Source organism: Balaenoptera acutorostrata, chromosome 2 (assembly GCF_949987535.1).
Source record: "Balaenoptera acutorostrata chromosome 2, mBalAcu1.1, whole genome shotgun sequence".
NCBI lineage: Eukaryota > Metazoa > Chordata > Mammalia > Artiodactyla > Balaenopteridae > Balaenoptera > Balaenoptera acutorostrata.
In genome coordinates this window covers 182,554,727-182,580,718 of record NC_080065.1, presented here as the reverse complement: position 1 = coordinate 182,580,718, position 25,992 = coordinate 182,554,727, and the positions used below count along the sequence as shown (strand labels likewise).

Here is a 25,992-nt window from a genome sequence, read left to right as displayed (position 1 = left end):
TCAGTCGCAGCACGCAAACTTCTTAGTTGTGGCATGTGAACTCTTAGTTGCGGTATGCATGTGGCATCTTAGTTCCCGACCAGGGATCGAACTTGCGCCCCCTGCATTGGAAGTACGGAGTCTTAACCACTGGACCGCCGGGGAAGTCCCCCAGCCTCCCTCTTAAAAGGACCCTTGTGATGATGTTTAGGGTCCACCCGGATAATCCAGGACCATCTCCCTGTCTCCAGATGCTTAACTGAATCCCATCTGCAAACTCTCCTTTGCCACGTGAGGGAACGTAGTCACAGGACCCAGGGATCAGGTCGTGGACATCTTTGGGGGTCGACCTGCCACACGGTTCCCCAACATGGCCGGGGAGGCCCAGGACAGGAGAAGCAGCAGGCTTCTCGCTTCTGCTGGCTGAACAGAACACGACACAGGGGGTAAGACTCTGGCACGTGGGCAGGGGGAGATGGAAGACCCCCACAACCTGGTTCTCTCCAAGCCAAGCAAGCGTGGTGAGTGCATCTCTGACAACCCAGACAAGCCTTGTCCGAGGCACTGGGCACAGACCTTCAGGTCCGGCCCCGTCCCGTTCACGCCCTTGGGAGCAAAGCAAAGAAGGGGCTGAGAAGGTCGCACAGAGACCCCGGAGTTGTTTAGCTGCTGAAAAATAAACACACACACACACACACACACACACACACGCACAACCTGGACTTAGCTGCAGGTAAAATTTATTAAGGCAACACTGAAGCCCCACCAGGAAGGCCTCAGCCCCCTTCAGCTCTAGAATGAGTATCAGCTGCTCTGCCCCTACTGTATCCCCAGGAGGCCCACTTCACAGAAGTCCAAGTCCCTTAGCTCAAGGCTGATATCCAAAAGCCTTGATGTAGAAAAAGGAGTGGGATGTAAGAGCTATATTCCTGGTTTTTGAGGAAGAAAAAAAAAAGTTTTTCTGTAACCTTCTAGAAAAAAAAATTTTTTTTTTCTGGAAATCTCGTCCTAGTGACCACTGTGATGCCCAGGACATGCTTCCTCCAAGCTCAGACAGGGTGAGGTACTGGTTGGTTTTGAGGACCTCGGTTTCCCGAGGTGGCAGCTGAGGTGAGCCGGAAGGGTTAGAGACGTGTGTTCCCAGTGAGGGGCCCCGAGCCCTACGAGCCTCCCTCCTGCTTCTCCTATTTCTTCTCTTCTGGGGCTTTCTCGGTGATTCCGGGGGCGAAGGGCCCCACCAGCCACGTGATGGGCGTGCTCTGGGCCACATACTCCACCATGTGGTCGAGGGCCTCTCGGGCCCTGGCCACCTGCCCGCGGCTCTGCGTCAGGATGCTGCCGGACAGGTCCTTGAAGGAGTGGATGCCGGAGAAGGTGGCTTGGAGGTCCTCCACCTGGCGGCGAGCCTGCAGCGCCTGGTCCCTGACGTGGGCGGGCAGCCCCTGGAGGCTGGAGCCCAGCGAGGCGCAGGTGGTCTGCAGCTGCTGGGCGATGTCACGGAACATGGTGAGCGTCTGGGACTCAACCTGCTGAGAAGGGGTGGAGGGCGACCGTCAGGACCCTTTGCGTTGGGGGTAACTGGACCCAGAGCCCGGGAAAGAGAAAATGGGGGTTCTACCGTCCACCTTGGGGAAAACCTTTCCCCAGGAGGGGATGTCGAGCACAGGTGGTTCAGAATACGGGCTCTCTGAGTTTCAAACTGTGCGAGATAATCACTGATCAAACTGAAAAACAGGTATAGACATTTTTCCAAAGAAATACGCAGATGGCCAAGAAGCACACGAAAAGATGTTCAACGTCGTTAATCATTAGGGAAGTGCAACTCAAACCCACAGGCAGATACCCCCTCACCCCCATGCTGGCAAGGATGGGGAGAAATTGGAACCCTCGTATCTTGCGGTGCAGTCACTTTGGAAGATGGTCTAGCAGTTCCTCAAAATGGTAAACTGTAGAGTTACCATATGACCCAGCAATTCCACCCCTAGGCATCCACCCAAGAGAAACGAAAATACACGTCCATGCAAAGACCTGTACACAAATGCTCAAAGGGGTGTTATTCACAGTAGCCAAAAGTGGAAACAACCCATCAACTGGCAAATGGAGACACAAAATGTGGTCCATCCACACACGGAACAGTCTTCAGCCATAAAAAGGGGTGAAGCACTGACACTCACTACAATGTGGGCAGACCTCGAGAACACGCCGCTCAGTGAGAGAAGCCAGACACAGAAGGACACACAGGGTGTGATTCCGTTTACATGAAATGTCCACAGAGACAAAGTACATTTGTGGTTGCCAGGAATGGAGGAGGGTGTGGAAACGGGGCCTGACAGCTATTGGGGAGACGATCTCCTTTTGGGGTGATAGAGATGCTCTGAATTACAGTGATAGTCACACAACCCATGAATTGTACAATTTAAATGGGTCAATTGTACAGTATGTGAATTATACCTCAAAACTTTTTTTTAAAGTACAAGATTCTGAATTTTATATCTCCATAAAATTGTTTTTTTTTAAGTTTAAAAAAATGAGAAGGTCTGGAAGAACTTTCTAGGCAGAAGTTGTAAGCAGTGGGGGAGACTGCAGTTGAGATCGGGTCCTTGAAAATTCCCCAGGCCGGGGAGGAGATCAAAGCAGGCTGGGAGGCAAGACTTTGCCCTGAGCCTGGTCACCTGCGTACTCTGGCTTTGAACCTGGCAGGGAGGTGCCGACAGAACCAATATCTATTTTCTGGCTGCTGCGTTCAGCAGTTGGCGGGGGTAAGGGAGACGGTTTTCCACGGTTGGGGTCTGAATGCTGAACAGTTTTGCATTTATAGAGACATTGACCATACCTTATAAATATTATTTTTTAGCACTTACTATGTGCCTTACATGTCAATGTGTGTGTGTGTATATGTATGTATATAAAATAACTCACATACCAGAAAATTCACCCTTTTAAGTGTACATTTTTTTAGTACATTTACCAGGTTCTGCAACCAGCACCTCTAATTCCAGAACATTCCATCACCCCAAAAGAAACTCCCTCTCCATTCCCCCTCTCCCAGCTCCCAACAACCACTAACCCACTTTTTCTGTGTCTGTGGATTTGCCTGTTCTGGACATTTCCCATCAATGGAATCACACACTGTGTCCTTCTGTGTCTGGCTTCTCTCACTGAGCATCATGTTTTCAAGGTCTGTCCACGTTGCAGCGAGTGTCAGTGCTTCTCTCCTTTTCACGGCTGAGTGATGTGCCCGTGTGTGGAGGGACCACATTTGTTTGTCCATCATCTGTTGATGGACATTTGGGCCGTTTCCACTTTTTTGGCTGACGTGACTCATGCTGCTGTGAACATGCGTGTTCATTTCACCTTAACAACCTGGCAGACGGTCCTATATCCCATTCACAGATGGGGAAATCGAGGCCCAGAGAGGTAAAGCTGAGAAGCTATTGTGCTATGATATTCTGAGTCCCTAAGAGAGAGGGACTATGGTTCAGAATGAGGCATGAGAATTGTCTAAGGCACTGATTCAGTGAAAGCTTAGATGAGTGACAGCACAGGTGGCAAAAGTCAGGGCTCGTTCAAGAGGCCAATGCCTGGGATAGATTGGAGGGGCTAGAGCACGTTAGTGAGAAGCTGACACTCAGAACCGGGCAGGTGAATTTGAAGGATGTGACGGGACACTGGGATGGGGTAGGGAAGGAGTCAGGACTCAAGTAAATGGGGCATGGCTTAGAATTCAGCAGGTTGGGACCCATCACTATCAGGCGTCCCATGGTTCAGAAGCAACGCCTGTACCCAAGAGTGAAAATCCAGGCAGGCTTCCTGGAGGGGGTGTCATCAGGTCCTGAAGGCAGTTAATGGGAGGCGAGGCTGGGGAAAGCGTTCCGGGCAGGTAGGTCCATCAAGCAGAGGTGGGGAGAGGGAAGTCAGGGCCCCAGGTATCCCATGCCGCCCCCCTGGTGGGTACCTCTGGCTTGGCTGCATCCTCCTCTGGGCCCTGGAGCTGCTTCTGGTTCCAGCTGAGCCACATCTGGTGTAGTTTCTCCTGACCCTCCACTAGCTTCTGGTCGACACCCTGCTTGACGGTTTCCATCTGGAGCAGAGAGAGAGAGAGGGTGGCTGCCTTGGCGCTTGACCAAAACCAGCAGAGCGCATGGGAATCCACAGGAATCCTGGGAGATGCGGGATTCCAGAGGGAGCGGGGGCGGTCCTTTCATCTGAGATGGGGAGAGAAGGGGGAGGGATGCTGCTTTTCTCACAGAGTGTTTCCACAGGCTGTGGATTTCAGGGTCATCAACATGCTTCTGCCCCGTGTGGTACTTGCAAAGAAAGTGGCCACAGATTCTCTGCAGCTCCTCCCATCTTGCCTGTTTCTCCCCCACCCACCCCCACCCGCTCTGAAAGTGGGCCTGGCCACGTGACGGGCTTTGGCCAATGGGACACAAGCAGATGTGAGCGTAAGCAGAGGCTTAAAAAGCACTTGCAATGGAATATTTTACTCAGCCTTAAAAAGGAACGAGATTCTGACACTCACTACAACATGGATGGACCTGAGGACGTGATGCTCAGTGAGAGAAGCCAGACACAGAAGGACAAATACTGTCTGATTCCACTCACATGAGGTCCTAGAGGACTCAAATCCATTGAGAAAGGAAGTAGATGGTGGGGGCCAGGGGCTGGGGGAGGGGCTGGGGAGCCAGGGTTTCATGCGGACAGAGTTTCAGTTTGGGAGGATGAGAAAGTTCTGGAGATGATGGTGGGGACTGTTGCACAACAGTGTGAAGGTACTGAATGCCACTGAACTATACACTTAAAATTTGTTAAAATGGTAAATTTTATGTGTATTTTACCACAATTAAAATTTTTTAAAAAAGAGAGAGGAGATAGTACTGAGTAGAAGCTAAGCAAACAGGGAAAGAAATTAGAAATTTCCCTCTTTAGAGAACAGAAAAATTAAAAAACTTCAGTGGGCAGGATCTGACTGCAAAGCAGCAGGAGGGAACTTTTTGGGGTGATGAACATGTTCCACATCTTGATTGCACTGGTGGTTACATGTCTGTTTATATTTGTAAAACTCCTCAAACTGTATACTTTAAAAGGGGTGATGTTCATTGTGTGTAAAATGTAAGTTATACCTCAAATAAAACTGACTTTAAACAAACAAAAGAACTGCTCATCCCGAGTGCCACAACTAGAGAGAAGCCCGCGCACCGCAATGAAAGATCCCGCGTGCTGCAAAGACCCAACACAGCCAAAAATAAATTAAAAAAAAAAAAAAAAGTGCTCACGTGTTCCTGCCGTACCTGGATCCCTCAGGCCACAGCCGGGGGAGAGCCTGAGGTACCCTGATGGAGGAGGAGACCACACCGAGAGACCCAGCCTTCAGCCAACCTGTCATGGGCTGAACTGTGTCCCCTCCAAATTCATAGGTTGGAGCCCTGATCCCCAGGACCTCAGGATGTGACTGTATTTGGAGATGGGTCTTTAAAGAGGTAATAAAGTTAAAATGAGGTCATTAGGGTGGGCCCTAATCCTATATGACTGGTGTCCTTATAAAAAGGGGATATTAGGACACAGACATGCGTGGAGGGATGACCAGGCGAGGACACAGAGAGAAGACAGTCGTCTACACGCCAAGGAGAGAGGCCTCAAAAGGAACCACCCTGCCAACACCTTGATCTTGGACTGCCAGCCTCTAGAACTGTGAGGCAATAAACGTCTGTGTTTAAGCTGCCCAGTGTGTGGGACTGTGTTACAGCAGCCCCAGCAAACTCATCCAGGACCGTGGCCCCGTGAGCGAACCCAGGCGGATGTGTGGGGAGGAATAACCCACTAGGCTGGGGAGGGGCTCGTTGGCACACACGCTGCTGGCCAGCGCCCCCTGTCACCGCGGGCCTCACCAGGCTGAGCGTCTGCGAGAGCTGTAGCAGGGCCTCCTGGGCCCTCTGCCTGGTGCTCTGCAGTTTGCCCAGAGAGTGTTCGTAGGCACGCTGGCGCAGCCTCTCTGACAGGGAGCCCAGACGCACGAAGTAGCTCTGTTCCTGCCGCTGCTGGGCTACTGAGGCGATGTCGAAGCCCTCCAGGGACGTGGCGAGGCGGGCTGTGGGGGGAAGGCAGGAGAAGCACTGTGAAGGCCGAATTTGTGCCCCGGGTCTGCAAGTGTAAAAGGATTTCCCTGCCTTGGTTTTCCCCATCTGCGAAATGGGTATGATAGGGACTGAATATCCCAGGATTAAGAAGCCTTATACTAGGGACTTCCCTGGCAGTCCAATGGTTAAGACTCCACACTTCCAACACAGGGGGCATGGGTTTGATCCCTGGTCAGGGAACTAACATCCCACATGCTGTGAGGCATGGCAAAAAAAAAAAAAAAAGAAGGAGGCCTTAGACTAGCATGAGAGTCTGAAAACTACGGCCCTCGGGACAACCCGACCCATGAATACAACCGTCTATGTTCATTATACGTTGTCTATGGCTGCTCTCAAACAACAGAGGTGGAATATGTGGCCTCTTAGCCTGCAGAGGAAATATTCGTTATCTGGTCCTTTACAGAAAAAAGTTGGCCAATCCTGCCTGGATTAGCGCCTAACATATATTAATAGTGGCCAATCTTTCACAATGTTCTAGGTGCTTTGCGGGCATTCTTGTTAAATCATAACAGTTCTAAGAGGGAGACACCGTTATCCCATTTTTACAGATGGGGAAACGTGGACTCAGAGAGGTTAAGCGACTTGCCGAAGGTCACAAAGCTGGGACGTCACAAATCAGGATTTGAAGCCAGGCCCCACGTTCTTAACCATGATACTTGATGGGAGGAGAAGTTTAAGCCACAGGAGAACCATCTTCACAGCAGTTAAGGGAAAGTCCGGACTATCTAGTCCAGAAAATACTCATAAAGTTACAAGGCAACAGGATGGAAATCCACCTGTCTTGATAATTTGATCCTATCTTATCCTGCTCCCTTTAGACTTTACTACAGTAGTGATAAAAGTTTGAGCTTTGTAAGTAACCCAATCTGATTTTAAATCCGGTCCTAATAAATCACTGGCTTTGTAAAGCCCTATGGCAGGGTCTGCAAACTACAGCCCCTGGGCCGAATGCCACCTGCCTTTATCAATAAAGTTTTATTGACACAAAATCACAACCATTCATTTACCTACTGTCTATGCTTTTGTGCTACAATGGCAGAATTGCATAGTTGCGACAGAGACCGTATGGCCCAAGAAAGCCAAAATTATTTATTACCTGGCCTGTCAAGAAAATGTTTGTGGCCCCCTGGATGCAGAAGTGATTTGGCCAATAAGCTTCAGTTTCCCTTCTGTAGGACGGACCACCCGCGTTAGAAATGTCTAAAATGTGAAATCTGGGGAATTCCCTGGCAGTCCAGGGGTTAGGACTCCACGATTTCACTGCTTTCAGAAAGGCACGCAAATGAACGAATGTTTAGCTATTCTCATTACCTATTTGTAGTTTATCTGTTTATAGTAAGTGATAAAGTTCCCTTTCTAAAAGACTCTGGCAAAGTTGACTGAAAGAATAGCAAATAAACAGAACAGGGAGTACACATCACCAAGATAACGCAAGAAATGTGCTCTGGTCAGGCAGGAACAGCGGGGCTGGTGTGATGAGTGAGAGCTCCACTTTCGCCACCTAAATACGCCTCTCCTTTGGATTGGTCACTGTTCCAGAAATGAAACAAAGGGGAAAATCAAGCAACAAAATCCCACACGGTGCCATCGACCCCTTGCTCGATCAAGGTAAGACTTCAGTCAGGGGAATTCGGTTGTTTCTATTGATAAAAGAAATGTTCACATATTAAGATATAGATAGGGAAGTCATTCTGGCTTATACCTGAGTCAACTTGAATCTGATGCTACCTAAAACAGCCTTTCTGTGGCCTATCAAACCTACATTGTACATCTGCTTTAATTATTAAAGAAAAGGGCACATTGGCCAGAAGTAAACAATGTCCACGTTCAAAATCAAGATTAAATGCCTCCCTTCCTGGGACACCAAAATGCTGGTCCTCCTTTGATGATAAGATTCCTTCCTAGGTGCCAAGGCCATACTGACTCGTTGTGTACATGCTGGTCTGTTCCTTTTTTTTCTTTCTTTTTTTGAAACCTTGAAGAAATGTAACCCTGACTTGTTTAATGTGTTTTGTTCTGACAAGATAAAAAACTGTGCTGAGGGCTTCCCTGGTGGCGCAGTGATTGAGAATCTGCCTGCCAATGCAGGGGACACGGGTTCGAGCCCTGGTCTGGGAAGATCCCACATGCCACGGAGCAACTGGGCCCATGAGCCACAACTACTGAGCCTGCGCGTCTGGAGCCTGTGCTCCGCAACAAGAGAGGCCGCGATAGTGAGAGGCCCGCGCACCGCGATGAAGAGTGGCCCCCGCTTGCCACAACTGGAGAAAGCCCTCGCACAGAAACGAAGACCCAACACAACCAAAAATAAATACATAAATAAATAATTTTTAAAAAAAAAATTAAAAAAAAAAAAAAAAAAAAACTGTGCTGGAAACTCTGCCTCTCAGGAGCAGTTTCTCAGAGTTATCTGGGAAGCAGGCTTCCGGGGTATAGTCCTCAGTTTGGCTCAAATAAAACTCTTTTCTCTTCTTATTATTGGCTGTTTATTGATTTTCGTTGACACTATGAACATTACAAAATTTTGGAAGAACATACTCTTATCCAGGGATTAATAAACTTTTTCTGTAAGAGGCCAGTTCAGTCAATATTTTCAGCTTTGCAGGCTCTACTGTGCAATTAATCAACTCTGCCATTGGTATTCAAAAGCAGCCATAGAGTAAATGTAAATGAATGGGCGTGGCTGTGTGCCAATAAAACTTTATTTACAAAAGCAGGCAGTGGGCCGGAGATGGCCTGGAGGTAGTCTAACATAGTCGGCTGGGGGACAAGGATGTCACAGAAGAGTCATTTCATGATGACATTTTAAAAACTGAACAAAATAGATAACCAACAAGGACCTACGGTATAGCACAGGGAACTATACTCAATATCTTGTAGCAACCAATAACGGAAAAGAATCTAAAAAAGAATAGATACAACTGAATCACTTTGCTGTACACCTGAAACTAACACAACATTGTAAATCAACTAAATTTCCATTAAAAAAATTTTTTTTAATTAAAAAAATAAAAATGAATTACAAAAAGATTAAAAAATAAATTAAAAACTGAACAAAAAACCGAAACACCTGGGACATTTAGAGGCAGCGAAAATAAAAGCTGGCATCTTGGGAAAAACAGACTCTGCCCCATTCTCCCACCAAAGGCAGGTTTGCAAAGACTAAACCCAAACCAGCAACATTTTGAACCCATCCTAATGGCCAGAACTTCTCCACGGCCCTCTGGGAACCCGGGAGCTCTGCCCTTGGAAGTGAAAGCAGCTTTGTTATTTAGGCCAAGGATGTTTGGCAGAGCCTAGGCATGTCAGAGCAAGCCGGCAGGGCCCCTGGAGGGGGCGGTGCCCTTGGCAAAGTGGAGAACTGGGGAGGGGGGGGGGGCAGGGCTGTGCTCCTGCCCCGAGCCCACGAGTAATATCCTCGCTCTAACATGGCACCTTTACTCACAGACCTCCCCAGTACCTCAAGCACCACTGTGCACAGTGATTTCACCCTTAGTGGATGGACACAAAGGAAAGCGCAGAGAGTCAAAGCTGGTCAGACAGATCTGTCCTCTGAAGTGGCTCCCAGGCTTGCTTCACAACCTGCCTCCCAGCAAACCCTGCTTCTCCCCCTACTTTTGGGGGCCAAGACCCATAGCCAACTCTTACTTGGTCTGAGCACTACACGAGGCCAGCAGGCACTGAACTTGGGATACAGGACGGAAGACATCAGCCAGGTCCCTTCCTTCAAGAGGTTTGGAGTCAAGTTTTGAAAACACAAAGGACAAGCGACACGCTATGCTCAAGCCACACGCTGCAGGGCTTAAGATCATTTGCCTGGAACGTCGCCCCCACCAGGAACATCACCCCACCTAGAACATCAAGTTTCTCCAGAAGGCAAGGGACCATGACTTTCTGCCGAGGATTCCCAGGGAGAATCATGGGGTCTCAGAGTCAGCTCAAGGAGGACGCCAAGCAATCGAAAATAACAGGACAAGTGAAGCGTCAATAAAATAAATACCTTGGATCGCAATACGTCGTGTTAATCTTCGTGTTCAAACCTATAATGTAAAAACCCACTACGCACTCTTGGAGGGTGCTGGTAAACCAGCCTGTGATGCCACAATAAATAAAAAGGGGGAACGTTAACTACTTGCCCTGCTTTTCCTCTATGAACCGTACCTTGGGGTAATCAAGATTGCAACAGAGAACTTTGTCCATGGAAGTTTTCCAGCTAACAGCTAGAACAGTGACACGTTGCAATCCCAATGGAAAAAGAGATTGGAGATAATGATTAGGAGCTGTCTACCCATGAGGGAATCACATGATTCCTTTTTTTTTTTTTTGGCTGTACCACGTGGCTTGTAGCATCCCTGACCAGGGATCGCACCTGCGCCCTTGGCAGTGAAAGCGTGGAGTCCTAACCACTGGACCGCCAGGGAATTCCCATATGATTCCCTTTATATGAAGTTCTAGAACAGGCAAAGCACTGGTTCTCACCTGGGGGTGATCCTGCCCCCGGGGTATACTGGGCGACGCCTGGGGACATCTGTGGTTGTCACAGTTGGCGGTGCTCCTGGCATCGAGTGGGTGGGGTCAGGGAGGCTGCTCCACACCCCACAGCGCCCAGGACAGCCCCCCACAGACGATGACCTGGCTCCAACGACAGCTGGGAAACCCTGATCTAGTCTGTCTTCAACTCTTTCCAGTCATCCCAAATATTTGGCATCTCATTCCAACAAACCAGCTCTGGCTAAAGTTGGCCGGAGCCGAGAGGCTGCTCCCTCTGGACGGAGCATGGTGTCTGGTTACACATGGCCCTCGTGGGCCCTTGCTGCTGTGGGCCCTGGAGTCTGCAACTGCTGGCCCGGCTGGAAGTTCCCGGTACGTGTGCAAAGGAAGGCCGTCTCTAGAAGGCGGGGTCAAGGCCAACCCCAAGAGCCATGGGTATGAGACCATGAGTAAGACTGGCTGCTTTGTCTCAACACTTTTATCCCCAGTTTGTCTATTTCTCTTTATTCCTACCACTACCTGGGCCAGCCCCATCACAGCTCACCTGAACCCGGATTTCCCTGGCTCCCACCCTCTCCTCACCCGGAGTCTGTCCTCCCAAAAGCAGCCACCAGAGGGCGTGAGTGAGCACCTGAGTCAGGCCCCGCCCCCGCCCCGCCCCCTGCCCACAGCCCTCCAGGGTCCCACCTCCCTGTGGTAATAGCCCAAGTCCTCCCCGTGGTCCACAGGGCCCTGCATGACCTGCCCGGTCCCCTCCCTGCCCTCCCCTCCTCCCTCTCTCCCCCTCACTCACTCTGCTCCAGACACACGGGCCTCCTTGCTGTCCCTCCAACAGACCAGGTACGGCCCTGCGCCTGGGTCTGTGTTCCCTGCGCCTCTGCCCTGACATCTGCACAGCTCATTCCCTCCCTCCATACACGACAGGGCAAAGTCACTTCCTCAGAAACATCTCCTTAAATCTGATTTCTGTACACGTTAGACTTTAGGTTCTACGAAGGCAGAACTTTGTTCACTGACGTATCCCTAGGACCTAGAGAGGGCTTGGCATACAGCCAGTGCTCAAGGAACATTTGAACAAACAAATATATGCCTAGGGTGGGGTGGGGGAACGATAGAGAAGAGTTTGAGTGATTTTATTTGGGGATTTGAGCACCTGCTGAGTGCTAGGCCCCGTTCTAGACTCAGGAAGGACACAGCTTCTGCTTTGTGGAATTGACGACCAGTGCTGAAGAGAAAAATCAGAGCCGGGCCTGGGGGGAGGTTTCAGGACACAACATGCATGAGGGACGGTGAAATTTTATAGGCCTTATTGGGAGGTGGCATTTGAGCACAGAGCTGGAGGTAGAAAGGAATGAGACATCTGGATGTCAGGGCAGAGTTCCTGGTAGAAGAAACAGCCAGTGCAAAGGCCCTGGGGTGGGAACACGGTCCAGGATGGGCAAGAAGGCCAGTGTGCCTGGAGTAGAATGAATGAGGGCAGGCAGGTAAGTACAAGGGAGCTTCCAGGAGGATTTGGGCTTTTACCCACGGGAGGTGGGAGGCTTGGAGGGGCCTGACTTGAGTGCTCACAGGCGCCCTCTGGAGGCTGCTTCAGGGAGGACAGGCACCACAGACCAGGGCAGAGGGAACCGAGCTGGTCCAGGTGGGCTAAGATAGATGGGGAGAGGGGGCAGGGATGAGATGACAGCATGTGATGGACAGACTCCTGATGGCTGAGAGGGACCCCATGTCGGGTGGTCTGGGGAGGGGTCCCAGCCCTGTGGGCTGCACTCACCAAGCTCAGCGTCCGTCATGGGCAGGTGGTTGTCCACCCACTCCTCCGATTTGCCCAGCACCGTGTCCACCCCGCTCAGCACCATCTGGCCCACGCGGGAGCCCATGACCGAGTGGACGCCACTGGTCACCATGGACTTGGTCATGTCCACGCCACTCTGCACAGCACCCCGGGTCACATCCACCGCCTCGGTCACCCGGGAGGCCATGGTATCCTTGGCGCTGGACACCGTGTTGGACACAGCTTCTCGGGCTCCCGACACTTTGGACGACACGAGCTCCTTGGTGTCTGCCAGGACCTACGAGAAAGGACAGCATCAGCATCTCCATCCTCTCTTCGTACCTGGGTACCCCCACCCTGCACCCTGGGCCGAAGGGAGGAGTTCCAGCTCCAGGATGACCCTGAAGGGTGAAAGCAGTTAAGATCATGTGCTCTGGAGCCGGACAGCCTGGTTAGAGACCTTGGCTTGATATATCCTAGCTGTGTGGCCTCAAGCTAGTCACTCGACCTCTCTGGGCCTCCACTTCTTCTCCCCATGGTGTTATGGGCTGAACGGTGTTGAAGCGCTAACCCCCAGGACCTCAGAATGTGACTGTATTTGGAGATGAGACCTTTAAGTAGTAATTAAGGTAAAATGAGGCCATTAGAGTGGATCCTAATCCAGTCTGACTGGTGTCCTTATACAAAGAGATTAGGACACAGACACGCACAGAGGGATGACCATGCGAGGACACAGGGAAAAGATGGCCATCTACAAGCCAAGGAGAGAAGCCTCGGAGAAACCAGCCCTGCCGACACCTTGTCTCGGAATTCCACCCTCCAGAACTGTGCAAGCATTAATGTCTGTTGTTAGGGGTACTTGTTACAGCAGCCCTAACCGGCTAAATCCCGGGGTTAGAACAGTGTTTGGCTCAAGCACTGAATCAGTGTGACACCGGAAACTAGCGACATCCCTAGAAGGGACCACTCCAATCCTGTACTAAGAACTGCAATCCTGTTTGAACAGGTAATCAGTATGTTAAGTCCCTCAGGACAGCACTACTCATCCAGGGTGGTTCTGCCCCCAGGGAACATTGGGCGGTGTCTGGGGACATCTGTGGTCATCACGACTTGCAGGGGGAATGGGCTCCTGGCATTGAGTGGGTGGGGGCCAGGGATGCTGATCAACACCCCACAGTGCCTGGGACGGCCCCCCACAGAGAATGACTGGCCCCAGTGTCAGTGGTGCTGAGGGAGAGGGACCCCGCTTTACAATGAGACGCTCAGAGCTACACTAAAGCGACAGGAGGGGAATTCCCTGGTGGTCCAGTGGTTAGGACTCCGTGTTTCAGGGTTCAAGCCCTGGTCTGCGAAGATCCCACGTGCCGCAGAGCAACTAGGCCCGTGCGCCACAACTGCTGGGCCTATGCTCTGGAGCCCGCGAGCCACAACTACTGAGCCTGCACGCCTAGAGCCCGTGCTCTGCAACAACAGAAGCCACCGCAATAAGAAGCCCGTGCACCACAACGAAGAGTGGCCCCTGCTCACCACAACTAGACAGAGCCCGCGTGCAGCAACGAAGACCCAATGCAGCCAAAAAAACCCACAAAAAACAAAAACCCAAAAGCAAACAAAGATAAAGCAACAGGAGGGATTTTATGCACATGCCCAAATAACCAAACATTTTGTCTCCATTAACTGCCAATTTAACACGTTAACTACCTTAAACTCCCCATTGCGAACTGGTGACGTGCCCGAAACATCAGAGCATTTTGTGGATCCCCGAAGCTTGTATTAAGACGTTAAGAACCAACACTCAGTGGTGGGCGATAAATTGGGTGATTGGGATTGACATATACACACTACCATATATAAAATAGATAACTAGTAAGGACCTACTGTATAGCACAGGGAACTCTACTCAATACTCTGTAATGGCCTATATGGGAAAAGAAACTAAAAAAGAGTGGATATATGTATATGTATAACTGATTCACTTTGCTGTACCCCTGAAACTAACACAACACTGTAAATCAACTATACTCCAATGAAAATCAATTAAAAAAAAAAAAAAAGAACCAACACTTAGTATGTTCTCGGCCTTCAGGTGATGAACCCACTTCAGCAAATCTCCAAGACACAGGAGTGTACACATTCCCCAGAAGAGAAAGCAAGGCCAAGAGAGGCTGAGCAGCTTGTGTTGAGGGCTGTCCAGCTGCTAAGGAGCAGAACCTGAATTTTAACCTGGTATTTTGATTCTCCTGCCTGTAACCTTGACTGGTTAAAGGGGGTCAGCAACTTTCTCCAGGAAAGGCCAGATGGTAAATATTTTCAGCTTTGCAGGCCCGAGGGTCTCTGTCCCAACGACCCAAACCTGCCGGTGTTCAGGCAAAAGCAGCCATAGATGATGCATAAGCCACTGTTTGCGGCTGTGTGCCAATAAAACTTTATTTACAAAAACAGGCAGAAGGCCAGATCTGCCCACCTCTGGACTAGCTTTGCATTGCATCCTTGGAGAAGCCGCTTCAGCACACAGTGGGTACTGGTTGATCCATGCCTGGTGTTCTTGAATCTAAGTCTTTAAATAGATCTCTACCCAAAGAGCACTCTGGAAAGTTAAAAACCATGCCCCCTCCCATCCTACCCTTCTAAGCTGGCGCCCCTCTTAACACCTAAACCCTCCTATTCATGGGAATCAGTCTCTTTTTGGGGGGAGAGGGCACGGTTGTCAGATTTGAACACCAGCCCTAAGCTCACTGAGCACACAGTGGGGCTGTCACGTAGCTCACGCTGGCCCGGGTTCAAATCCCAGCTCTGACAACACCGTTGTCCCACAGGACCAGGGAGAGCTACCTCGTTCTGAAGGGGAACTTCACAAGGCCCAGAATCAAGAGAGCCTCCCACGATGGGAATTCCCTGGCGGTCCAGTGGTTAGGACCTGGGGTGTTCACTGCCAAGGGCCTGGGTTCAATCCCTGGTTGAGAGCTTAGATCCTGCAAAACACAAGGCAGGGCCAAAAAAAAAAAAAAAAGAAGAAGAGAGAGCCTCCCAGGAAGTCAGGAGCTCAGAGTGGCTGCTCTGTTGGACAACCTTTCCCAATGTCACCCTGCGCTCATCCCGTCTATAAACAGAAGGAATGCTGGCCTGGTGACACCGGCAGGACAGGAGAAGAATGCAAGCACTCAGCCCTAAGGAGGTGGCTCCTGGGCGATGATTCTCCATCCTTCTTTGGATGTGGCCGTTTTCACCTTCCACATGCCCAACTTGTTAACACCCTTTGTGGTAAGACATGGGTTCAGGTTCTGTTCCAATGCTCCCCAGCCCACTCCGTTTCTGTGTAACGGGGCTGCCCTTGGGGGACATGACATATCGCGGTCCCTGGCCGACAGGAGGCGCTCGAGAGCTAGCGGGTGAATAAGCTGCCTGACGAAGTAGGTGGTCAAAGCAGAAAGCCTAAGGGAACGGGAGGAGTGGCTGGCGTGTCCCACTGCCCCCGACCAGGGAACACCTATTTCTGGTGGGAGGATTCTCAACATGAACAGATTTGCCTTAGTGCGGCACTTCCGTCCCACCAGGAAAAAGGCGCGATGAAGCACGTGAGTGTTTAATAAGCATCTCCTGGGCTTCCCTGGTGGCGCAGTGGTTGAGAATCTGCCTGCTAATGCAGGGGACACGGGTTCGAGCCCTGGTCTGGGAAGATCCCACATGCCACGGAGCAACTGGGCCCGTGAGCCACAGCTACTGAGCCTGCGCGTCTGGAGCCTGTGCCCCGCAACGGGAGGGGCCGCGATAGTGAAAGGCCCGCGCACCGCGATGAAGAGCGGTCCCCGCACCGCGATGAAGAGTGGCCCCCACTTGCCGTAACCAGAGAAAGCCCTCGCACGAACCGAAGACCCAACACAGCCAAAAATAAATAAATAAATAAATAAAGTAGCTATAAAATTAAAAAAAAAAAAAAAAAAAAATAAGCATCTCCTACGTGCCAGGCTGTGTGATGGGCACTTGGCACAGCAACAAAGCAGACAGTCTGTGCCCGCACCCCAGCCGGGGAGACAAATAAGCAGTTATGTAACACACTATCTAAAACGTTTTTTAAAAGTTAATGCATGGAATTCGCTGGTGGTCCAGTGGTTAGGACTCCGCGTTTCCACTTCCGGGGGCCGGGGTTCGATCCCTGGTCCGGGAACTAAGATCTCACAAGCTGCGCGGCACAGCCAATAAAAAAAGTTAACGCAACTTGTGAATGCTGCTGCAATCAGCATGGGTATATAACAGCCCAAAGGTGAAAACAACCCAAAAGTTCACTGACGGAAGTATGGAGAAACAAAATGTGGTCCACCCAGAAATTCTGACACCTGCTACAACATGGATGAACCCTGAGGACGTGATCCTTAGTGAAATAATCCAGACACAAAAGCACAAATACTGTCTGATTCTACTCACAGGAGGTCCCTAGAGGAGTCAAACCCACAGAGACAGAAAGTAGATGGTGGGGGCCAGGGGCTGGGCGTTGATGGGAAGGAGCTAAGGGATGTGGGATTTGTTTCTGGGGTGATGAAAACGTTCTAAAAGGGATGATGATGGCTGCACAATCTGAATGTACTAAAACCACTGGGTTGTACATTTTAAATGGGCGAGATGTATGGTACGTGAATTATATCTCAGTGAAAGCTGTTAAACCAAAAAGCTGGAGGGGGGTCGGTGGGATGAACTGGGAGACTGGGACTGACATATATACACTACTATGTATAAGATAGGTAACTAATGAGAACCTACTGTATAGCACAGGGAACTCCACTCAGTGCTTTGTGGTGACCTAAATAGGAAGGAAATCTAAAAAAGTGGGGATATACGTATAACTGATTCACTTTGCTGTACAGCAGAAACTAACACAACATTGTAGAGCAACTATATTCCAGTAGACATTAAAAACAAACAAACAAACAAACAAGCTGATGTAGTGTGAATGACGCTAATACAGGAGCCACAAGCCACATGTGGCTATTTCAATTTAAAATAATTAAAATTAGCTATTTAAAATTTAAAAATAATTAAAATTAGGGACTTCCCTGGTGGCGCAGGGGTTAAGACTCCGCACTCCCAATTTGGGGGGCCTGGGTTCGATCCCTGGTCAGGGAACTAGATCCCACATGCATGCCGCAAGTAAGAGTTTGCACGCCACAACTAAGGAGCCCTCGAGCCACAACTAAGGAGCCCTTGAGCCACAACTAAGGAGCCCACCTGCTGCAACTGAGGAGCCCGCCTGCTGCATCTAAGACCCGGTGCAACCAAATTTAAAAAAATAAATAAAAATAAATTTTAAAAAAAGAGAACAATCCCAATGTTAAAAAAATAATAAAAATAACTAAAATTAGTATTCGAGTTCCTCAGTCACACTCGCCACATTCTTAAGGGCCCAGCAGCCACATATGGTTGTTGGTTTCCATATTGGATGGTGCACAGAAAGAAGGTGTATAGAAAAAGTTCTACTGGGCAGAGCTGAACTGGAAGGACCTTCTTTAAGAGGGAAGGGAAGGCCTCCGAAGAGGTGAGATTAGAACAGAGACCCAGAAGCCTGGTCCACGAAGAAGGAACAGCGGGTGCAAAGATCCTGGGGTAGCACTGAGATGGGTGTGTTCACTGTATTTGCTTTCCCCGCCTCCCTGGAATGAAAGTTCCATGAGGGCAAGGACTCTGTTTCCATCACCGTGTCTGGTACCTATGGGCGCTGATGTGACTGAACAGGAGGATGGAGGCCAGCGCAGACGGAATGGAGCAAGTGAGGTGGGCGGGGAGGGCAGAAAGGCAGCGGGGCCAGATCTGGTGGGGCCATGAGTAAGGCTTTGGCTTTTGCTCTGGGCCAGGTGGGAGACACGAGGGGGTTTAGGGCCCATCTGGCTGGTGTTCAGAATGCTCCTGCAGCTGCCTGGTGGGGGTCTGGGGACAGACAGAGAAGGGGTCAGGGAGGAAGCTGTCCCACTCACCTGCTCTGGTTAAGGTGGGACCACAGACTCGATACCTAGGCAGGCCCCCCGCCCCGTCTCAGCTGAGCATCCCACCCCCCCTCGCCTCCCCCCACGGCGGCGGTCAGTCACCTTCTCCGGTGGCTGCTGCAAGATGGGCAGATTCTCCTCCAGTTTGTCCAGTCCCCTGTGGGCGTATTCACTGGCCGATGTGACTGCGGAGCCGCGGGGGAGGGGAGACAGACAGCTGATGTTACCGCGCCTGCGCGCCGCCCCGCCTCCCGCCCCCCCACCCGCCAGGAAATAGCCAGGAGGGGCGGGTCCAGGCTCTCCCAGGCTTCACTCACGCTGGGGCTCCAGTTTGGACAGGATGGGCTGCGCCCCGCTGACAGCGGCCGCCGTGAGGGTCTTCACGCCCTTCTCGGCTGCGTCGCACACAGTCTTGACGTGGGGGTGGCTCTCCTTGGTGGACATGTAGGCGGCGGACACCATGTGGCAGGTGGAGCTGATGAGTGGCATGCCGGCCACGCGGTCCACCACGCTGGGCTGCGGGCAGGGCAGCTCAGGCCAGGGAAACGGCTCGCCTCCCCTCCCTCTGCACCCACGTGGTTGCACAAGTCAGGGACTCTGGGGTTCCGCCGGGCGCTTCCTGTATCTTGGTCCCCGTAGCCCACTTGTTTGAACATGACCTTGACACTCACTGCGCCAGGCAGTGACATGACACAAGAACCCCATTGTCCTGGAGCTCAGGGTCTACAACTGAAGCCAGGAAACTACGGACCCCTGGGGACGAAGTCCCGTCCACCACCTGATTTTTTTCTTCTTGCCTGTTTTTTTTTTTCCTAGCAGCACTATTGAAATCTAGTTCACACGTCATAAAATTTCACCATTTTGAAATGCACAAGTCAGAAGTTTTTAGTGTATTCACAAGGTTGTGCAACATTCGTCTAATTCTAGAACTTTTTCATCACTCCAAAAAGAAACCCTGTCCCCACTGGCTGTCACGCTCCTGCCTCCCAGCCCCTGATAACCATGAATCCACTTTCTGTCTCTGTGGATTTGCCTGTTCTGGACATTTCACAGCAATGGAATCACACATGTGGCCTTTTGTGTATGGCCTCTTTCACCGAGTAACATTTTCAAGGTTCACCCGTGTAGTAGCATGTCTCAGTGCTTCATTCCTTTTTAAAAAAAAGTGTGGCAAAATACACATAACTTAAAATTTACCATTCAAATCATTTTTAAGCGCACATCTCAGTGGCATTAAGTACATTCACATTGTTGTGCAACCATCCCCACCATCTGTCTCCAGAACTTTCTCATCTTCCCAAACTGAAACTCTGTCCCCATGATACACTGACTCCCAAGCCCCTCCCCCAGCCCCTGGCCCCCAACCATCTACTTCCTGTCTCTGTGGCCGTGTCTCTGTGGTTCCTCCTCTAGGGACCTCCTGTGAGTGGGATCACACAAGATTTGTCCATTTGTGTCTGGCTTCTCTCACTGACCATATCTTCAAGGTTTATCCACATTGCATTGCGTGTCAGTACTTCATTCTGTTACATGGCTGAACAATATCCCACGCTACCTGGTTTTGTAAATAAAGTTATATCGGCACATGGCCACACCCATTCATTAATATATTGCATATAGCCACTCTTACCCTACAAGAGCAGAACTGAGGACTCAGGACAGGCCTTCTGAGCCTCGGTTTCCCAATCCATAAAATGGGAAGTCATTTCTGTCCTGAAGGAGTTGCAAAGATGACCCGTGTGAAGACGCAGGCAGAAGACTTAACTCACAGGGGCTATTTGTAGAATTTGTGTTTTAGCTCACTTAATCGCCAGTCCTGGGAGATTGGGAGCATTATTCCAACTTTATGGAAGGGTAAACTGAGGCATGGAGAGGCTAAGGAAGTCACCCAAGATCACAAAACAAGCCAGTGGCAAAGCTGGACCTTGGACTCAGGCAGTCCTCCTCCAGGGTTTGCCCAGGAGGCCTCTTCAGAAATTAATGACAAACTTACCACACAATCCAGCAGTTCTGCTCCTAAGATCCTACTCTAGAGACAGGAAAACACACGTCCACATAAGACTTGTACACGAATGTTTGTAGCTGCCTTATTCACGATGACCAAGAAGTGGAAACAACCCAAATGTCCATCAGTTGGTGAGTGGATAAAGAAAATGTGGTCTAAAGCATGTTTTTAAAAATACATAGTCTCCAAATGGCTAACAGGTACAAGAAAAGATTCTCCACATCACAAATCATTAGGGAAATGCAAGTCAAAACTACAATGAGCTACAACCTCACACCCCGCACTCGCTGGGATGGCTACTATCAAATGAACAGAAATTAAAAAGTAATGGTGAAGATGTGGAGAAATTGGAACCCTTGTATGATGTTGGTGGGCATGCAAAATGGTGTGGCCATTATGGACAACATTATGGTGATTCCTCAAAAAACTAAAAGTAGGGACTTCCCTGGTGGCACAGTGGTTAAGAATCCACCTGCCAATGCAGGGGACACAGGTTTGAGTCCTGGTCCGAGAAGATCCCACATGCTACGGAGCAACTAAGCCCGTGTGCCACAACTACTGAAGCCCGCGCGCCTAGAGCCTGTGCTCCGCAACAAGAGAAGCCACCGCGATGAGAAGCCCACGCACTGCAACAAAGAGTAGCCCCTGCTCGCTGCAACTAGAGAAAGCCCGTGGGCAGCAATGAAGGCCCAACACAGCCAAAAATAAATACATACACAAATTTATTAAAAAAAGAGGAAATTCTGACAAGATCTACAACATGGAAGAATCTTGAGGACATTATACTCAGTGAACTAAGCCAGACACAAAAGGACAACTACTGTATGATTCCACTTATGTGGTACCTAACACAGAAGGTTCTACTTTTATAAAATGATTCCACTTATTCTACTTATATGAGATGTCCAGAAAAGGTAAATCCCTCAGCAGGAAGCAGATTAGTGGTTGCCAGGGGCTGGGGGAGAGGGGAATGGGCGTGACTATTAATGGATATGGGGTTTTGATTTGGGGTAATGAGAAAGTTCTGGAATTAGATAGTGATGATGGTTGTACACTGTGAATATACTTAATGCCACTGACCTACACACTTCAAAACAGTTAAAATGGTATATTTTTATGTTATGTGTATTTTACCACAAGTTTAAAAAAGGAACACGATAATTAATAAGAACCTAATGTATAGCACAGGGAACTCTACTGAATATTCTGTAATGACTTAAATGGGAATAGAATCTGAAAAAGTGTGGATATATGTATGTGTATAACTGAATCACTTTGCTGTACACCTGAAACTAACATAACATTGTAAAAATAACTATACTCCAATAAAAATTAATTTTAAAATAAAAATAAATAAAAAAGGAACAAAGCACCGACAGATATTACAATGCAGATGAACCTCAAAAAGATTACGCTCAGTGAGAGAAGCCAGATACAAAAGGGTCTCGTAGTGTATGTTTTCATTTCTATGAAATGTCCAAAAGAGGCAAATCCATAGAGACAGAACCCAGAAGAGGGGTTCGCAGGAGGAGGGAAAATGGGGAGTGACTGCTAATGGGTATGGGGGTCTCTTTTGGGGGAGATGAAAAATTTCCGGTGTGGTGGTGATGGCTGCATAACTGGGTAGTTTACTAAAAATCACTGAGTAGTACTCTTCATAAGGGTGAATTTTATGGTGTGTGAATGATACCTAATTTTTAAAAAGCTGTTTATTAAAAGGGGCTTTTATTTAGACTGGGGAAAGGAGGTGGAATAGAAACTGGCTTCCTAAAAGGAGGACCCTAAGAGGACCTGCAGAGACAGGGAAGGTCTGCCCGGGGAGAGCCAGGCAGCTTCAAACAGAGCTGTACCCCTGCTCTCCCAAGAGCCCTTGGAATCCCCAGCTCTCCCACCTCCACCTATTAGTGGGGCACCTGTTAGGGGCTAGTATAATGGCTCTGCGCAACCCACTCGGAAGGGTGTCTCTTGACCCCACCCTGTGCTGCCATCGGCTCCCTGCCAAGGCACCACCAGGTGGGAAGCCTCACCCCACAGATCCCAGATCTTCCTCACCTGCTGTACCGGTTCTTCCGCTGACACCTGGGTGCTGGCAGTGGCTTCTGTCTCGTTGGTAGACATTTCTCAGAAGCAGGCACTGTGAACAGAAAGACTAGTCAGGGTACAGCCTGCTCCTCTCTTCCCTCCAGGGGGATGTCCGGGTTCACACCTGCCCTCTGACCACCCCCGCCCCCAATTTCCTAGAGCCCTAGCCTCTCAATTGTTGACACATACCTGTGAGCCTGTGCAAAACAGGTGCTGATCCAGCAGAGTAAAAGTCTAACAAGCTCCCAGGTGCTGCTCATGCAGCTGATCCCGGGGCCGCACCTTAAAGGGCAAGGTCTGTGCACAGCCCTCCAAGGGCTCACCTCTATCAATACTATGGTGCAAAACCCCTGTAGACGGCAATTTGTCCATTACTACTGGGTTTTAAGAGGCATCTTCCCTTTGACCCAGAAACCTCACTGCGGGGACAGTCCCACACTGGTACTGCCACGTGGAACAGAGATGTGTGTACCTGTGTTGGCCACAGACACTGGAAACAATCTGGTTGCCCAACAGAAGGGGACTAAAGGAAATCACAGTGGTAGCCCAGGCCAGTGGCTTAAGTGTGGAAGCTTACATGTAATTGACGGGGACCAAGATATTGTTAAGAGACAAAAGGTGTGAGTGGGGCTAAAGTGTTTGCTTGTATTTGACAGAATCTTTAAAGAGACACAGGAAACTGTTACAGTGGCCACCTTTCAGGGAGGAAGATCGGGTAGCTGGGGCAGGCCTCTGACTTTTGAGCCAGGTAGATAACATTACCTGTTCAAAAAAAAAGTTAAGTTTTGTTGTTTTTTTTTTTAATTTAAATTAAAAAAAAAAAAAAGAGACCGTTCCTGGCCCCTCTGCAGACAGTCAAGTCAGTCTCAGGGATGTGGGGAAGGCAAGGGAGGCTCCCTGGGTGATTCTAATGCACACATTTGCAGGCAAGATGGCAGCCACAGGTGTGCTCCATTTTCCTGGCCAAATGAGATGAGACAGCTAGAGCACTGTCAGATTAGATTTCAGGAGTCCCAGCTCCACCCATGCTGTGCTATGTTGGGCAAGGAGCGTCCTCTCCCCTAGCCTCAGTCTTCTTATCTGTAAAATGGGGCTAAACCTGCCTTAAGTCTGGTTCTCCAGGTCGTTCTTTTTTTTGGCTGCACCACGCAGCATGTGGGATCTTAGCTGACCAGGGATCGAACTCATGCCCCCTGCAGTGGAAGCACAGAGTCTTAACCACTGGACTGCCACGGAAGCCAGCCCACCCCAGGTCATTCTGGGATAAGCCTGTGGTGAACCCCTGACCTTGAGTTTGAGCATTTCCTTCCAGACACCGTGTTTTGCTATCCCCCAAGTGGAACCCAGCAAACTGATGCTTTGAGAGCACCAGGTCTACCGTCCAAACTGGGTTCTAATCCCAGCTTTGCAACTCCCTAGCTGTAGGAGATTGGGAAGGCAGCACCCGCTCTCGCAGCCTCACTTGCCATGTCTATGAAATGGGGATAACCGTTCCTAGCACAGAGTCCCTGTAGACTAGAGGAGAGTCTGGAACGTAGCTTGGTGCCTGGCACACAGTAGGTGCTCAATAAACAGATCCATTTCACACCACTCTGCCTGCCACAAAGAAACGGGTGAAACTAGCCAGGATTGAGCTTCTGCTTCGTACAAAGGTCCCCCAACTGGGAAGTGGGGCAAGGAGGCACACCTACCCCTAGTGATCATCACCTGACTCCTGTTCTTCCCCTCACCTTCCCTGCAGCCTGAGCTCACCTGGGCAGCTTAGAGGTCCTCCCTCCCATCCCTTTTGTTCATCAACTCCTTTGGAACTGGTTTAACCAAGGACACCCATTGCAGATGTCAGCACCCCCATTAAAGTCCTTGGGGTCAGCAACCTGCCTGCAGCTGGCCCCAGCAGCAAGAGCAAGAACTGGCTGAAACCGCCTGGAGTCACGCAGTCGTCCAGCTGCAGCCAGGGAATGTGAAGATCCAACTTCCAAAGTTCCCAGGGACGGACCCCAGGCCTAGGCTCTGGTTTTACAAAGGTCCCAAGGACTCAGATAAGGGGGTAGGCCTTCCCACCACCACTTTGTGCAATCCACTGGCCATACCCACCCAGGAAAAGGGGGCGGGACTTGCCCCAAGACCTCGCCAGGGTCAGCTGGGGGAGTCAGAAGATCAAGGGAGGGGCCGAGTCCCCAGGCGGCAAAACCATTTGGAGGGGAAGGGGCTTTGCTAGGCAGAGGGACTGCCCCCTGGTGGGGGGAGGGAGGGGGCCCACTCTGAAGACCCAGAGAGGGCGGAATTCCGTGCGGAATGGGCTGTGGCTTGCCTCCAAAGTGCGTTTGCAAAGCAAGAGGATGTGGTTGGGACTGGAGACTTAACCCTCCCCCACCGCTTGATACTGCCACTTCTAGGGGGCTCTTTCGCGCACCCCCCCCCCGAAAGTCCTAGATATTAAGAGGAGAGAGTCTGAAAGTCTGAGCCTGTTCCAGAAGTTGGATTTTTTGGGGGGGGGGTAGGTGTGCTCAGCCCAGCCTGGAGACCCCTCCCCAGGCCGCAAAGACAAGCAGAGCTCCCAGGAAGACCCTTTCTGCCCCTTCCTCCCCTGGGGCACCCCAGGACTCGGCGGCCCCCGCCCCCACTTAATCGGGGGCCCTCGCCTCTCACCGCGGTCAACGCGACGTCCAGTGCGCGGTGACCACTACTTCAAGGCCAGCTCCAAAACCGTCCTGGGCCAGCCCAAGGCAGGCTTTTATGCTTGGGGGCGGGCGCCCGGGACTGACGGGCTGAAGGACCAATCTGGTTGGGGGGGGCCCCCCCTCCCGCCGCCAGGCCACGCCCCTCGCCCGGCTCCGGACGTTGGAGCAACAAGTGAAGTCCGGGAAGGGCTGGAATTTCGCGGGCGCGCGCCCTGCCAACTGTGCATCCCGTGGGCGACCCCTGTACGACGCCGGATCCAGCCAAGGGACGCCCCTCCCTGCCAGGGACCCTAGGAATTCGGCCCTGGGAGGTGAGTGCGATCTTGAGGTCCCCCGCCCTTCTTTCTCCAGTGGCCAGATCGAGGCTGTGGGAACTCAGAGAGCATTGCGTGATGCCTCCCGCGTGTCAGGGGCCACCCCTACCCCCTCCTGCCCCTCCGCCCCTCCTCACCCTCTCCCCACTCCGCGTGAGGGTGATGGAGCCAAGCTGGACCCAGCATTATGAGCAACTTGCCCTGACCTGTGTCATGCCACTTTATCCTCCCAACACTGTGTATCCCTTTATCATACCCATTTTACAGATGAGAAAACCGAGGCCAAGAGACAGTCATCCAGGGACAGTGCAGGGGCCAACTCTTGGATCTCTGACTCCTGGATCAACCCCTTCCTGAAGGTGCGCACTTGGATTTTCACCAGCTCCCACCAAAAAAAAAAATCCTTTATTCTCTTCGTCTATAAACCAAGGTCTCAAACTCAGATGGCCCCAGGGGCCAGGCAGGAGGTAAATGCCTCTGCTAAAAAAGTGACAGCATGCCCTGCCTAGAGGGAGCAGAGCTTTACCTTGGGGGAGACCCACACACATATTCACAGA

General features: G+C 50.7%; 1 protein-coding gene across 2 annotated transcripts; it reads right to left on the bottom strand.

Annotated features, from left to right (window-relative positions):
- Window positions 1–702: 702 nt before the first annotated feature.
- PLIN3 (perilipin 3) lies at window positions 703–25,185 on the bottom strand. Of its 2 annotated transcripts, XM_057540612.1 has the most exons (8): window positions 25,090–25,185; window positions 22,411–22,492; window positions 18,671–18,869; window positions 18,456–18,538; window positions 12,382–12,679; window positions 5,868–6,067; window positions 3,935–4,060; window positions 703–1,508 (listed from the first exon to the last, which is right to left on the bottom strand). In XM_057540612.1, the coding sequence occupies exons 2-8, from the start codon at window positions 22,474–22,476 to the stop codon at window positions 1,164–1,166; spliced, it is 1,317 nt and encodes a 438-aa protein (XP_057396595.1). In that variant the 5' UTR covers window positions 22,477–22,492; window positions 25,090–25,185; the 3' UTR covers window positions 703–1,163. The 2 variants fall into 2 exon arrangements, with proteins under 2 accessions (XP_057396595.1, XP_057396596.1); XM_057540613.1 differs by lacking the exon at window positions 25,090–25,185 and having other exon boundaries at window positions 18,671–18,918; window positions 22,411–22,485.
- Window positions 25,186–25,992: the final 807 nt, after the last annotated feature.

Coding starts and splice junctions, on each gene's coding strand:
- PLIN3 (XM_057540612.1), bottom strand. CDS start 22,476: ATGTCTACCAACGAGACAGAAGCCACTGCCAGCACCCAGGTGTCAGCG. Junction 18,870..22,410: donor CGGAAGAACCGGTACAGCAG/GTGAGGAAGATC, acceptor CCCTGCCCGCAG/CCCAGCGTGGTGGACCGCGT. Junction 18,539..18,670: donor GTCCAAACTGGAGCCCCAGC/GTGAGTGAAGCC, acceptor GCGGCTCCGCAG/TCACATCGGCCAGTGAATAC.